Genomic DNA, 16,101 nt, shown 5'->3' on the forward strand with positions numbered 1-16,101 from the left:
GGAATTTTTTTATTTTGTTTGGACTTAATAAAATTACCTGTACGAGGGGAGAGGAGGGCAAGTTGGTGGGGGGCTCTTCGCAATTGTGTTTAAACACTGAAAATCGAGAAAACTTATAATAGAAACCAAAGTTTACAACGATCCACCTCTGTTGCTGAAAATGCAAATATGGATAGGATAAATGTAAATTACCAGTGTCATTGTTGATACATGAGTCGTTAGTTCAGAGGGCTTCTTCACCAACTGTTGAAATGAGGTTAAATTGAAAAAGCGGGTGGTTCCGAATCCTACCTGATGTTTAAACTGACTCTTTTTTAATGATGTTGTGTGCTGTCCTGGGCTCCTGATTGGGAAGAAGGGCAGTACAGAAATTAAACATGTAATATTTTTTTCCATCGTGTGTGTGTAGGGAATGGCCCACCTGTTACAGGTATTGACTCTCTTGCTTAAATTGGTCTGATCCAGTCATTTAGTCTCCTAACCCTACCACCCTGCACCTATTGCTACTAATTGCTTTACTGGTACTGCCCCTATGATTTTAACAACAGCCTGGCATGCAGAAATCTAGCAGGTGAAGCTCTTCCTAATATGGAGATTAAATGATTGTGGGAAGCTTCATCTGCTTAATTTTTGCATGGCAAAGCAGCAGGAGTAAGACCATTGAAATGCTGGCAAACTCTATATGTGAGACCAAAAAAACCCTTTTGTGCTCACACCTTCTGCAATGAGATTAACACCTTAATTTTCTAGAGCGCACTTGCATTATTCACTGCAATTTCTTCCACATTATCCACATGCTGCAAATTTTAGAATTTATATATGTACCCTGACTTATCCATCAGGTTTCTTTATAGTTTTCAGGTAACTTATAAAATACTTTTCAGCTGTCATAGGTAACAAGGTGCATCTTCAGCAAACATTGATCATGCTAAGGGTGCGTCTCTGTAAGGAGGTAGTTCCACAATTTTGGAGCTACCACAGAAAAAACTCTTGCCTATGTTGCAGGGGGGGGGGGCCAAACTGAAAACTGATTTCTCTAGGCATCTGCATTTTGAAACAAGCTACCATTCCCAGCAGTGACACAAGTCCTATGTCTCCTAGTTCACCATTTCTGGTTTCCCCTGAACCATAGGTCTCTCTTCAGCTGAGATTTGTATAGGAAAATATTACTGTAAGAGTAAGGTAAAGGGACCCCTGACCATTAGGTCCAGTCGTTACCAACTCTGGGGTTGCGCTGCTCATCTCGCGTTATTGGCCAAGGGAGCCGGCGTACAGCTTCCAGGTCATGTGGCCCCTGTGGTTTAACCCACAGCGCTACCCGCGTCCTGTAAGAGTAATGTACTGCAAATAGTTAAGGTAAATGATAATTCTTCCTTTAGGTGCTATTTCATTGCATGCTTCAGTCCATTGCCAGTCTCTCACAATATACCGTAATTGCATGATCAAGCCTTCCCTTTCACTTACGGTACAACATGCATAATTTTATTTATTCATCCAGCAGGTGGCAGCAATAAATCAACCTACAAACCATTTAGAGAGGAGGTTGAAGGAGGAATAGAACAGCTGTAAAAAAGTCGCGGTATTTTATAAGTATTTCCCCCCAAAAAACGATTGCCAAGTGGGAAGGAGCATGTAATGCATACAGTGTAATACACACTGCACACATTTGCTAGAAACAAAATACTGTACAGTAGTTACTTTGTTGTACCTACAGAGACCAGGCAGCTATAATAGCAGGGGGTACAGAGAGTCGAACAATGTTGACAGCAAAGTCAGAGGGAAATGGCATGCAGGAAATGCAGGCTGTGATGATGAAAGTAAACGTAAGTGTAAAACAAGTGCTGTTTGTGCAACAGTGAACAACACAAACACCTGTAGTCAAAATAAAATCTGCTGTCTCAATTCAGAACTGATGGTAGAATTTGAATTCTTGATGAGCTGTAATTCAGCAGCGTCCCACTGGAGTTTCCCTTCAAAGTTCCTTCGTTCAAGGATGGCTTCCTCAATGTCACTAACAGAGTGTCCTGGGAAGCTGACATGTTCTCCAAGCAGTTTCTGAAAATTTTTCTTTCCGATGTGTGTTTTGCATCCATTTATTGTTTTGCATAGAGGTTAGTCTACCTGTCCTATGTAGAACACGGGTGTTGCCCTGCAGATGGTTGTATATATCATATTGGAAGATGAACAGGTGAATAAACCTTTGAAGCTGGCCAACATTATTAGGTCCTGTTGCCTGTGTATAGATGGGGGTAGAGTTGACTTCTGGGTCACTGCAGGGTGTTGGTCCCTGTGCTTTTGCCTTTTGTTGCTAGTGAGCAGCTGTTTAAGGTTCAGTAAAATAGCAAATATATAAATAGTATAATGAAATGGCTAGGAGGATTCAAGCAGCATCTACTAACTCACAATACGGCCTTACGGTTGCCAGCTTTTTTACTGGCCCTCTTCTTGTGTCTTACATTACCAATATAGGTTAATATATTCTCCCTAATGCTAGTTTTGTTCATGTAGTCAGGGTTTTTTGTGCCCCCTGACAATTGTACTATATACTATGCTGGACCATAGGACTCCATTTTATCCCCCAGTCTGTTCAACATTTATGTGAAATCTCTGGGTGAGGTCATTTGGAATGCAGTGTTTTCCTTCCTTTTTTTCCTTCTAAAATATATATTTCTTTAGAGACACTGTGAAATAGTTTACATCTGCATTTAACTTAGTTTCTAATGTCTTAGAAATCATTAAAAGAGAGAGAGAATACAACACACTATGGCCTACATCTTCTAGGTTCACTGTGCCAGTTGGGCCTTTTCAATTGGAAAAGGATAAGTAAACATGTTGCCATGGTAACTTGCGCAGCCTTGTTAAAATTAAATCAATTATGATGTAGAAAGGGTTCCCTAGTGGAGCTTATTATGAAGAAAGCAACTAATTGTTTTTCTTGCTTTCTAAAGGCATTTTTAAACAAATTGCCATATCTGCTAAATATCTTTTAAAATGAGAGTCTGGTTTTATTGAGCACAGAGACATTACAATATGATGAAAGATAAGAAATGGAATGGGTTTTATCTTCATAAAACTCTAGGAATGGAAACCATTACATGTGTCAGCTTTTGTCTTGAATTTCATATTTAGGATTCAAAGCCAGAAACATAAATTTACATTTAATTAAGAGGCAGCTTCTACAGTGTCCAGGGTGGGTGGAGATGGAAATGGCATACCATGAAGAATTTCGGTGTCAGCTAGCATCCCACACTTACAGCTGCTTACAGACAGACAGCCTAAGCTTCATCTTCCCTCCAAACACACACACTTGACCTACCAAAAGATGCTGAGGATGTATGCAAGAGCAGAAGCCTTTGGAGATTTCTTGCAGGACAATAGCATGAGAATGTGAAAGTACCACTGACTTTAGACAACAGTGAGAATGCTCAAAAGTCCTGAACACTCAAGGGTAAACATATGTAGTGAGCCAGGCACACATGAGATAGCCTAACCTTCAATTTGCCCCATGCACTGGTCATCACCTTCAAGGTGATGTCACTGTCAATCCTTAATGGGTTCATAGTTACAACTACCCAGCAGGACAAGCCGTATTACAGTACATAGCTGTCAACCCCCGGATTTGAAGATAAGGAATCCTATGGGGCTGCCAACTCCCAGATATGAAAGTAAGGGCGCTGAATAAGGGAATTTCCCGCAAAAAAAGGGAAAGTTGACGGCACTGTTACAGTATTCCACTATGACCCAGGTTGACATATGGGCCAGTTTTTCCTGGATTCTGGCCATGCCACCCCATGGCCATTTACTTTCCTGGATTCCCAGCTTTCCTTTCTTTAAAAAGGCTCTAGCGCTTATAAAATCAGATATTTAAGGCAAGATGTGCAGGGAGTATTCTGCCCAATCATTTCGTGAGGGGGAAAAGCTTTCTCCTCCCACTATGGAAGTCACAGCTAGAATTGGCATGCAAGGGAAGGAACAGAGATAAAACTGTAGAGTCACAATTCAACTGTCTGGGATTATGGAACTTCTTGGTTCATTTTGCATTTTATTTTTCCCCTCCCCTGAAGAAGTGAGACACCCATAGTAAGCAACAGAGGTTATTTGCATACCTGATCTTGGGCAGCATGGCCCTTCAAACAAAAGTTCAAAACTCAAACAACGTCTTATTTTGTTGCAAAAATGTGCCCACCCCCTTCTTAACAGATTAAGTATTTAATAGATTGTTGTTTAGATTTTTACTTTTTAAACAAAGCATACATATAATATACAAATTAGGCTGGCAAGATACATGAAACTAGAATATATTTTTTTAAAATAAAAAACCTACCCTTTAACCAGAAGGTTCCCAGCACAGAATACAAATCACTAAAATGTAACACAGCAATATCACATAAAAATTATAAAAACAAATGATCATCATAAAACAGCATTCCAGCAGTAGAATTCAATTCTAAAACCAGTACTCAGAATCTATGAGGGGGAATTGAGGCGAAGAAAGTGTGGTTTGTCCAAAGTTGAAATGAATCCACAGTACCAGAGGGACTTAATCCCAGGTGTGTGATAATGACACACAACTTGTAAACCATTTACTCTTATCAAACAAGCAGACAAACTATTACAGAGGCAATGATCACAAATCAAAATAACCTTTATTAAAATTAATATTGAAAGCATAAAAAACTTAAATGAGGAGAAAAGGACTGAAGTTGCACAGTAACACTGTTGATCACACAGCAACGAGCACATTAACTGTATAATTTAGAGGTACTACCTGTTTATCTGGAAGGAAACACCCTGTTAATCCATATGCCACCATTTCAAGGGCCTGAAGATATACTTAAGAGTAAGAGCTAACGTACAAAACAAACATAGAAAATACAGTTCCTTAATGTGTGCTGAACTATACTAAGAACATGCAGATGACCAAGACTGGTGGTGGCATTTTGGTGTTGAGCCTGGGATAAAAGCAATTGCTAAATAGCCTATGATACCATCCTGTAATGACAATTCATGGTTTACAGTGCGAAGTGTGGAAATCAATTTCTGCAAAATTTGTATAAACCTCTGAGCAACAATTCTTCATTTAAACTGAAATGGCCCTGCTAAACTTCAGTGTGCCATTTTGACCAGTGAGATGAGATCATCATGGTCTCATTTTGGCTTGCAAGTTCTGAATGTACTGCATTATTTAAACAAATCCCCCCTCCAAAAAACCCCCCTCAATCTCCAAATTTCCTTAAATGGGAACAGGAAGGGTCATTGTTCAGTAGTACAGAACTGTGTGTGTGTGTGTGTGTGTGTGTGTGTGTGTGTGTGTGTGTATGCAGAAGGTCCCAGGCTCAGACTATGGTACCTCCTCATAGGGCAAGGGAATATTCCTGTACCTCCATCAGGGTAGAACAATTTAAATAAGCAAGAAGAAAATAGCAATTTTAATCACTGACTTAAGTTTTCCACTGATACTTCATATATTTTTCCTAAGTGATGCAAATCTGACCCCTAACCATGTTAACTTGCAAGTAAATAGAGTATTTACAATTTTTGACTCTTGCATTCTCATTCCAGCATTGCCTTTCTTTGTTGTATGCATTTTTGCATGTTTCCCTTTTTTTTACGTACATATTAAGAAAAAATATTCCCATAGAGGGTGCTTCTTACCACCAGCAACCATGATAGCTTTGGAGGTTTAGAATGCAATCCTATACCCTTTTTCCTGGGAATAAGTCCCATTGAACTTAGTGGGACATCTGAGTACATTTGTGCTGCAAGTTTGGGATACAGAAACCTGCACACTAGACAAATTTTATCTTCTCTTCCCTCTTCCTGTGTGTTGCTCCATTCTGCTTCACTTTGCCTGATTCACCCTCACAAAAACAAAGTAGCAAATAAAATGAAATAGCCATGACCAATTGGCTGACGCAAGATCTGATATAGTTACTGGGCAGGCTAAAACAACTTGTTTTCATCAAGCAAAAATGAATTGCCTATGTTTGTTTAGTTGGTAGAGTATAAATATTCCTATCTGAGAAATGATCAAACGGGTTTGTCATTTACACTTGAGAAGCCTGTTTTAATGCAATATGCCTGGTAGACTGTAGGGCTAACATTTTTATAGCCAGATTATTTAACATTAACCTAGTTATCCTTTGAAAAACTTAACATTTACATTTTTTAAATATTAAAAATTCTGCTTTTTAAAAGCTTATCATCATCAATGTTTATCCACTATGCACAGACAATGTGGTCTGACTTGGTAAAAGGCTGCTTCCTATGTTTCTAAGGGGCAGAAGGTTTAACGGTTGACTATAAGATAGGGGAAAGTTAGATTTCTAAAAGCTCCATTGTTTGAGATGTCACTAAGCACAACAATTTGCTGAATTCTTAAATAAAAATACAAAGGATTTTAAAAAGTTGAGAGTAGATATTGCGCACCTTGGTATCAGAATCTCTCACGAATAGACACACACATTCTAACTGTCAAAATCAAACTATCATATAACTGAAACCAAATAAGGCTCCTTCGTTAAAAAAAGAAGTCAACAGAAATGTTTAGTACAAAGAACTGGTTTTTAAAAATTGGCATTAGACTAGGCTTCCATGTAGAACACTTATATTAACTTAAGAACTTACTGTGTTCTTAGCAAGTCAGTTTCGGACTAAATTATTGTACAGAAGATGTCTTGAGGAAAAGCATGCACCATCAGTAATGTTTTCTCCCAAAGGTCATTTTTAATTGCAAGGTGATTCAGAGAATAGTACACAAGAGCTTCTTCTCCCGGAAGGGATTTTCAGATGTGGGCACTGGAATAATAAGGGGATCTTCACCCATGTGAGCATCGCAGTATGCCAATAAATCAGCAGCAGCCTTGGATACCTAGAAAGGTTTAGAACAACAACAAAAAAAGGAGGGGGGGGAGAAACAGAAACCTAAGCATCATCATCACTGCTGCCTCAGAGCCAATGGAATCAGTTGAAATATTTCTATAGAGTACTGATTTGCACTAATAAAAGCAAAAACACACCTCAGAGCACATAGTCTTTATACTCAAACCTGGGCACAGGGCAGTAAGAAGGGTCCTCTTAATAGGCAAATGAGGAATGCCCTGGGGGCACAGCATGCCATCGCAAACCCCCAAATATGTTGCTTTTGGTAAATGTATAAAGCAAACCTACATATTCATGACAATTCATTTGTCTTCTCCACGATTGTGGCATTGCCTGAAAATGGTGCCCACACAGGCTGAACTGGTAGAAAGTGTGGAATTACTTTTTAATGTGAAGAACATGTTCAGCTCATTTGCTGTCTTGCTACATCTTTTATCAGATGTTTTACAGTGTTGATTCGAGACTCAGAAGAGCTCCACTGAACTCTCAACTGGTTAAAATGAAACAAAACAAAGGAGGACAATATATAAATACTATCATTATCTTTGTTTAAATGGCTTGTTAGACTTGGGTTAGATTTAGACAGTGATGTCTTTGTAGTGGGTGGTGGCTCTGAGATTATCCACATTGTACCTTATCACAGATATAACACCCAGTTAGCAACTAGCACAACTGCACCAAGTCCCAAAAACTCCCTTGGGTATGACAGTCACATAGGAAAATGGACAAAGGCAGCAGGGTGAGAGAAAACTCTACAACATTAAGTGGAGTTTCATTTGGTAAAACATTAAGTGGAATTTCATTTGGGAAACATTTCCTTCATGTAACAGTACAACTTGGAATCACTCAGACACAGCTTCTGCTGATTTCCAGACCTCCCTGCCTCACTACACAGTGAATGCAGAAGAGCAATTGTGGGCTAAACCTACTTATTGATAAAGACTAAACCAGTAGTACAGAACCCTCAAAGCAACTTCCACTTTTTGCTGAGTATATTGCAATGAGCTTCCTTGTCCAAGACATGTAGGTTTGAAATCTGAAATTTGAGGATAAGTATTATTTTATTTATTTAAAAAAATGTACTAATATCCATAAATGAAATTTAAAATCATACATATAAACAAAAACTATGTAAAACTTTAAAATCAGAGATCACATCTGCATATAACTACCACTAAATCTTCCTTAATTGATCCTTCAGATACTTGCTCTTTGGGTTCTAACAACTTCCATTTATTCCACTAAAATCTGAAATAATCAAAGCCTGAGTTTTTCTGTTTTATAGATTCATCTTTTGAGAGATGGTAGTCTCCAGGTTAAAGGAGATGGATGGGCAAAATGATCCTTGACACCTCCCAGTTCCATGCTTCTCCATTAACTGAAAGTAATACCCCTTCTTCCTTCTCCTGCCCTCTTTTATATACTACATATATATTACTACACCCTCCACCTCCTCCTCAGGATAAAATGACTACTCAGCGGTTCAAGTTATCAAACATTTGAGATTTTAGCGTGAGTTAACAGCCTTGAGGAGAACTGTGGAATTTTACCATTACATTTCAGAGTAAAGGAGGTGATTAGAAGCAGCCCAAGTTAGAACATAATCCTGTTAGATACACTATAATTATAAGATTCAGTGACAAGAGAAAATGCTGCAATTACTACAGTCACCTTCCATGACAAGACAGACATAATTGCTATTCTTGTGACAACGCCCACTCTGCTTTTGCTTTGTCTAAAATGAGCACATCCACAAACATCTCCGTAACCACACTGTTGATCTCGCAACACTTATTTATTTTAGAGATATTTGCTCAGCCTCTTTTTTAAAATAGGAAAGAGAGAAAACACAATAGCTATTGTATGTATCAGTGTGTGATCTGTCACTTGTAATAAAAAGCAACTACAGTGTTTCTTGATTGGAAGGCAGCAAGATCAACCCACTGGATATCCACAGACATTTAATTACACAAATCATTTATATCACTCTTGTCTAATTCATTAAAATTAGACAAGAGTATAATTTCTTCCCCCTTTAAAAAAAATCCTCTCACAATAACAGTGGTGTATGAGTTTCTGGATCATAGCAATTGCTCTTCTCCTTTACGCTCTCTCTCTCTCTCTCTCTCTCTCTCTCTCTCTCTCTCTCTCTCTCTCTCTCTCCACACACACACACAAAACAAAAACAAAAAACAAAACAAAGATGCATTTTGTGGACTAATAATGTTTTTTACACTTATACCTCACTTTTCCTTTGATGAAGGCACAGTGGCGTACAAATGGTTCCTAGGCCTCTACTATTAAAGCAGCATACAGCATTAGACCCGTTTATCTTTAGAAGGAGAGTCACTTGCTTTCATAACTTCAAGCAAAATCTGCTTTGGCACAGTCTTAACACTTTCAATATACACATGCTTATGGAGGTGCTTTCAGAAGCTACTTTTGCTTTGTAGCTGAAGGCATCCAGTTTCAGTTTCTGACAAGGAAAAAACAGCAGATTTGCCATTTGTGTTTTGCTCTTAATGCCATTGCATGATTGCGAATTCAACTTGTACTACCATTTAATTTATTACTGCAGAAAGTGGACCCTTTGTACAGCAAGCTGAAAATGTAAAGACCATCAAGGCTTTAGAATGCCTCTGAATCCTATTTTGTTCAATGTAGCAAAAGTAAATTGTACTCTGAAAAGAATGCATCAAGTCTGACATTTAATAAGAACACTGACTCCTTTGGGAAAGGAAATAATGTACCTTTTCCTGAATTAAGAGGAGAGATGGCCCTTATCAAGAAAGAGCGAGATTGATCTACAGTGAAATCATTTTGGTGTACAGTAATCTGATCCTCAAGTCAACAGCCAACTGATCTTCAGGCATGAGATGTGCATGCTGTCAATGCTAGAAATGTGTCCTTTGTTTTAGCACAAGCTGACCAAATATTTATGCACCCCAAGAATAAACATTTTATTATGATGTAATAAATGTAGACATAGTAGCAGTTTGAAATTTACCTTTATCCTGTCCAGATATGCCTCCATTTTCAGCTGCTCCACTGCTTTTCTTGCTTGAGATATATTTGTTGTACTGTTATTAGCCATTACCTCCTTCATCCTCCTTTTTCTATAACAATAAAGATTACAGCATGGGGGAAATGCTCAAATTCCAAATGTAAACAAATCAAAGCATATATTCCTTTCTAGCCATGTTTTCATCCTTAGATCATTCTCTCATTTCAAACATCATGGCATGGAAAAGGGTCACAATTTACCTCCACAAACTCTCTTTTCTCAAAACTCTTCCAGTATATCCAATATCTAGTTTTCTTTACTAGGAACAGAATACACTTATACCAATCAGGTGAGGCCACATTTCTATGCTGAAGCAGGAGCCATGAGACAGGTTATAAATCAAAACAGGGACAGAAAGGACTCAGATCTCTGTATATCCCCTAAGCAGTGGCTAGTGTGACTAACACCAGCGATCATGGCAGCCTACTAGCTAAATTTGCAATATAAATTTCAGGGGGAGGAGGTTCACTTATGAAACAGCCCAAAGCTCTGGGGTCCCATGGGCAATATGCCGTGCTTTCAGACACCACAGTTGCTACCCAAGGCCTCCTCCCAGGTTTCCCACACACACAACGGATGGCACTGGGCTGGCTAGAAATAAAGGTGAAGACATCAAGTCACCCCACCCTCTCATCTCCATTTCCCCAGAATGCTTCTGGTACATGCTTTTCCCATTTGGTGTTTGATTTGCCTGCTTTTTCTCTGGTTTGGGTGTATTGCCAAATATGCCTCTGGGCCCAAAAAGGCTGGTAGCCCATACCATACATGGAGTACTCTCACCAAAAGACCCCAGGCAAGACTATTTTAAATTTTATGATCAAATCACTCCCTAGCCTTTTAGAACAGAGAAAGCTATCTCATGACTTGGTTTCTCTTAGCATTTGTCTCAGGGGCCTGCTAAGTCCCCAAATCATGCATTTGTCTTTCAACCGAAGGCTGATGAAAGACAATGGTGTAAGCAAATGGTGCTGCTTAAAGACAAGTGTGGATTCACATTTGCTGTTAAATCTTTGGCTAAAATGGAAGATAATGCCTTTGAAAAGGGCTGAAAAGATGTTTCTCCAGTGCGCACTAGGACACTGCCCCCCCCCCAAGTGGGAATTGATTCAACGGAGTTGTTGACTGAGATCAAGAGAATTTTAAAGTTATATAATCAACCTCAAAATAATAATAATGCAGATCTGTCAGCCCTTCAATTTATCCATAAACATAATAGTCAATACTGTATATATACCCCAATTTATGTGTACTTATTCTCATTGCATCTGGTGAGAGGTAATTTTCAAAGCTGAAATCGATAAAATTACCCGCACTCCTCTATGCCTCAAGAATACCTATTAGAATTAGCACTGAATTCAGCTGAATGTTGGGAGAGGTTTGCATTACAGTGATCTGATTGAGAACTTTGGTTCCAAGAAGGCTCAAAAAGCACATTTCATTACATTACATCATTACATTCATTACATTCATTAAGAGAATTGCCTCTTAAATCATTAATCACTGTACCATTATTTATTAGTGAAATGGCCACCAACAATTCACCATATGTCCCTCCCATGATGAAGCCATACATGCTTTTTTTTGAAGGAGTACGCTTTCTCTGGTTCTCCATCACATGTGGAGTCAACAACTTGTATTCATATATTTGCATTGCAGTGTTGATATGCTATATGAATCTTTTCCACTCCGGTTGTAATAAAAATAGACCACAATGCATGCATTATGATACTTTTATACATACTTTCATTGAAGCTTCATGTACAGCCGTACTTTGGTTGTCGAACGGAATCCGTTCCAGAAGGCCATTCAACTTCCGGAAATATTCGACAACCAAGGTGCGGTTTCCGATTGGCTGCAGAAGCTTCCTGCATGCAATCGGAAGCCACGTAAGCCACGTTGGACGTTCGGGTTCCAAATAATGTTCGCAAACCAGAGCACTCACTTCCGGGTTTGCGGCGTTTGGGATCCAAGGTACGACTGTATAGAACTGAGTGAAATTTTATGCCTGACTTGTTTTCACATCTTTAAGGGCCCCCATAAATGATTGCCATTTATTTCACAGCAGGAACAGTGATGTCATCTCCTGGAGCCCCATTTTCCAACTCTGCATGCCAAAAAAAAAAACCCACCAAAAAAGCTAGGCCATAGAAGAGGCAGTTTACATCAGCATGCACAGCTATGAGTTAAACCCCCACTTTTAGTTGGAAAAATTCCATTATCACCAAACAAAATGTGGAAAAAATTTCAAGTCCACCCAAACTTTTAATCAGACAGGATGTTAAACAAAACATGTGAGAAGGGGGTGTCTTGGGGGGGGGGTATTGCCTTGGTATTAAAGCCATAATATCTGCATTGGCCCAAAGTTCATTTTTTGTTCTATATAGCCTTAGAATGTGTGTGGCTAAACAGCGCTAGTGCTTCAGGTTTTACTTCTGCACACACACACTTCTTTCACTCTGCAAGCTGAGAGTCATGGATGTGGTGGTGCTAAACAAAACACTGGATAGCCCCCCCCCCGGAAACCAATGTTTCTTTCTTGGTGGTGATGGAAGTACTGATTTTGAGACACTTGTGTTAAATGCAGAAAGTGGTGGAAAGTTGATAGCAGATAGAGGTCCTTATTACACAACCAGTGCCTTGCAGTTCAGCTGACAATTTTTTATTTTATTTTTTGGACAATTGAGGCCAATACAAGCATATCCATCTGTCTATTTCCAAAGTCAAAACCTGAACAGAATCTGGCTTTGGAAAACTATATCTGTGTGTGGTGGGGGTGGGAAGTACAGCAGGAGAGGGTCTCTCTATCTGCACAGTCCCTATGCAAAGTCCCTCTATCTGCAACAGAAGGGGGAACTGACAAATTTACCCACCCACCTCAGAGGTTTTCAGCACCAAATCAGGGACTGTTCTTCGGCCCCTGAAAAGATCATGAAGGTGGAGAATTAGACACAGACTGAGTGAAGATTGAGTTCAGCACCCATTGTCTACTACATAAAGGACTATGAGGCATGATATCCCCTGTGAATTTTGATCAGTCCCAGGTAGTCTAATGTTTTGGGGTTGTTGTTTTTTTCCTTTTTAATGAATGCACTCAACATTGAATGTGGGGGCAGATGGGGCTCATCAACCTGGGAAGGAATCCCATCTAGGAGAAGGAAACTCTGATCCTAAACCTCCACTGCCTTGCAGGCTACCGGTATCTTCTGCACAAATCCAGAGTGGGGTCCCAAAGATGGTAGGATGGCACCTTGTACGCCGCCTCCTGGCAATTCCTGCAGCCAAGCTGGTGCCAAATATATTGCTCTGCTTTCCTTCGGACTACATCAGTGAGGGCAAGGGGGGACGGGACTTGTTATATGTGCAGCCCAGAACCTCCACACGCACTGCCTAGACTTATGCCCTGGGGAGGTCACTTCCTGATATGAACTCAACAGTTTGACTTCTCTCAAGCCAGATGGAGGCCAACTAAGCAGAAAAGGCATTACAAATCCTAGTTCTGCAACTTGACAAGTTTGTCATAACATAAAAGCCCTCTTAAATGAAGCCAAAGGATTATCTATTCTTATCACCTGTTTCCCCACTGACCAACCCGATGCTCATGGGAAGCCCACAAGGACAGTCCTCTCCTGCTGATGTTTCCCATGAATTTATCTAATCCACTTTAAAGCTATCTAAGTATGCACTGTGTGAAGAAGTGCTTCCTTTTGTCTGTCCCAAATCTTCCACCGCTTGGCTTCATTGGAAGACACACACACACACACACACACACACACACACACACACACACCGTCACAAGAGAGGGAGGAAAACATCTCAATCCATTTTCTCCACCACATGCATAGTTTTATGGAGCCGTATAGTGATGCATTCTTCCTAGTCTTTTGTCCTTCCTTCTCCTCATGATAATGCTTATGCTGTGCCATTTGTGCCCTGCTCATCTCACTCGGGACACCGTGATACCTTCTGCAGTGCAAGCTTCTATTTGCACTCGGGAAGCTACGAAACTGGGGGGAGCGTGCACTAGGAGTCTGCCTGTCTTACAAATATTCAGATTTCTTTGAACAAGATTTTCAAATGCACGTCAAGCAAGAGATATCTGCTTTCAGCAGGAGGTCATCTTGATAACCATTCTCACACAGCTCACACGTCTGCAGAATTCTGGGAAATACGTGCCAAAATTGGCTTATTGCCTTTCTTGGCTACCATCTCCTTCGTCTACCATCTCTCCATGTTCATTATGTTCAAATTTTTCTGAACAAGTATCACTTTTTACATAATAACCCTCTCTAATCAGTATCACAATGGCCACTGGAATCCAATATTTTCCGGGTGATCTAGGCAGACATGAAGGCTCTTCTGATAACAGAGGCTGGGTTGCAGGTTCCCTTTATGGAAACTCACAGTACCCATTATTTCTTACTAGTAGACTGACTCAAGTGAGAGGTACCAGAGCCATTAGGGTTGTGATGATTCTGGCCAACAAATCACATGAGAGTCATTAAAATACAAAACTGGCACACTTCCTGCAAGTGATATAGAAATCTTGTCTAACCTGGAAAACACCAAGCTTCATTTGCATCAGGTTGTCTAGAACTCATTCCTTGGACCTACAAGCTCAATGGCAGAAACATGTGCACAATGGAAAAGTATGTCTCAGAGCAAGTACAGAGTGCATAGCCCAACCACCCATTTCTGATGCCAGGAAATAAATGTTTTCAAAATCGGGCAGCTTGTTGTTTAGTCCTTCAGTCATGTCTGACTCTTCGTGACCCCATGGACCACAGGCACCTTATACCCCACTATTTTTCTTTGTCAATCCATCTCCCTACTCCCAGGTACCCATTACCTTTAGGATTAGGTAGAACACTACTCTCACCTGGAAAGACTATCCCATTATTCAGTAGTTCCTTCCCAAGTTACCACACCTGCGGATAAGCAGAGTATCCTTGAAGTCAACCCTGCAATATGTGCGAGTGATTAAAATATTATTTCCTTACATGCACGCAGGACCCGGGTCTCACAGGCGTATCTATCTATAAGGACTAGCAGGCACTTACGGTATACACCTCGCAGTATTTTGCTCCCTCGTCCATCACAGAGAACACGAGATCGACAAACGCTGGAGCCAACCCACGCGAAGGGATCCCTGGAGACTGCGCCCCTGGGAAGTCTTCGACTCCCGCCCAAGATTGGGCGAGACACCAACCCAGCTCAGCGGTCTGCTGCTTTCCTTTGCTTGCCTACTTTCCCATTTCCATTCCTTCCCTGATCCTGACCCGCAAAGACTCACCCCTTGCAGTCAGACGACGACGGAGGCTCGGGACAGTACGAGGGACTCTCGACGGCGGAGCAGCGCGAAGCGGCCACCTCACGCCCCGGCTACAACCAGGCTCGCGTCGAGGCGGCACATGCCTGTCCGGCGCGGGGGGTTTGAAGGAGCACGGCCGGCCCACCACGCCCTGCTACCGGTAGATGCGCCTCCCTCCCGGAAAGGGGCCCAGCGGGACCCGCGGGCTGCTCAGCCGCCTGCCCTCCTGCGACAGGAGAGCCCAGGCAAGCTCTCTGCAGCAGGCTTTGAGCAAGGCAGGCGGGGGCGCGCGCGCACCCCCGACGGAAAGGAATTCCAGCTCGTGACGTCAATGGAGTTGGGTGGGAGAGCGAGAAAGAGCGCGCTTCCATACCTTCTAGCTACTCCTGGCTTCTCATATATTATCTTTGTTTAATGAGGGCAGCCCGTCTGCGGGGTGTCGCGTGTTGCAGGAAGAGAGAAACGTGTGTGAATTTTCATCGCGCAAATTAAAGTGATCACAGTGTCTGTGTCTCTCTCTGCCCATCCAGCAACGTTTCTGCCTCTTAAGCAACGCAGAAATTTCCCTAGAAACGCTAGGAATTACTTCCAACCCATGAAAGCGATCATAGAGTTTACTGTTTATATAGGTGGCAGTGTTATATGAACTGGAGCAGGCATCCCCAAACTGCGGCCCTCCAAATGTTTTGGCCTACAACTCCCATGATCCCTAGCTAACAGGACCAGTGGTCAGGGATGATGGGAATTGTCCAAAACACCTGGAGGGCCAAGGTTTGGGGATGCCTGAACTGGAGGTATAGAAATGCTTGCTTGCTTGATTTAGGAAGGAAGGAAGGCACTAAACCGA

At 41.1% G+C, this 16,101-nt stretch overlaps 1 protein-coding gene across 2 annotated transcripts; it reads right to left on the minus strand.

The window, feature by feature from the left end:
- Nucleotides 1-4,627: 4,627 nt before the first annotated feature.
- GNG4 (G protein subunit gamma 4) lies at nucleotides 4,628-15,535 on the minus strand. Of its 2 annotated transcripts, XM_088666453.1 has the most exons (4): nucleotides 15,237-15,350; nucleotides 12,821-12,863; nucleotides 9,890-9,998; nucleotides 4,628-6,871 (listed from the first exon to the last, which is right to left on the minus strand). In XM_088666453.1, the coding sequence occupies exons 3-4, from the start codon at nucleotides 9,986-9,988 to the stop codon at nucleotides 6,743-6,745; spliced, it is 228 nt and encodes a 75-aa protein (XP_088522579.1). In that variant the 5' UTR covers nucleotides 9,989-9,998; nucleotides 12,821-12,863; nucleotides 15,237-15,350; the 3' UTR covers nucleotides 4,628-6,742. The 2 variants fall into 2 exon arrangements, with proteins under 2 accessions (XP_088522579.1, XP_034964292.1); XM_035108401.3 differs by lacking the exon at nucleotides 12,821-12,863 and having other exon boundaries at nucleotides 15,237-15,535.
- Nucleotides 15,536-16,101: the final 566 nt, after the last annotated feature.

The sequence above is a fragment of the Zootoca vivipara genome, chromosome 3 (genome assembly GCF_965207765.1).
Source record: "Zootoca vivipara chromosome 3, rZooViv2.hap1.1, whole genome shotgun sequence".
Taxonomy (NCBI): Eukaryota; Metazoa; Chordata; class Lepidosauria; order Squamata; family Lacertidae; genus Zootoca; species Zootoca vivipara.

Coding starts and splice junctions, on each gene's coding strand:
- GNG4 (XM_035108401.3), bottom strand. CDS start 9,988: ATGAAGGAGGTAATGGCTAATAACAGTACAACAAATATATCTCAAGCA. Junction 6,872..9,889: donor CATATCTGGACAGGATAAAG/GTAAATTTCAAA, acceptor AAACCTTTCTAG/GTATCCAAGGCTGCTGCTGA.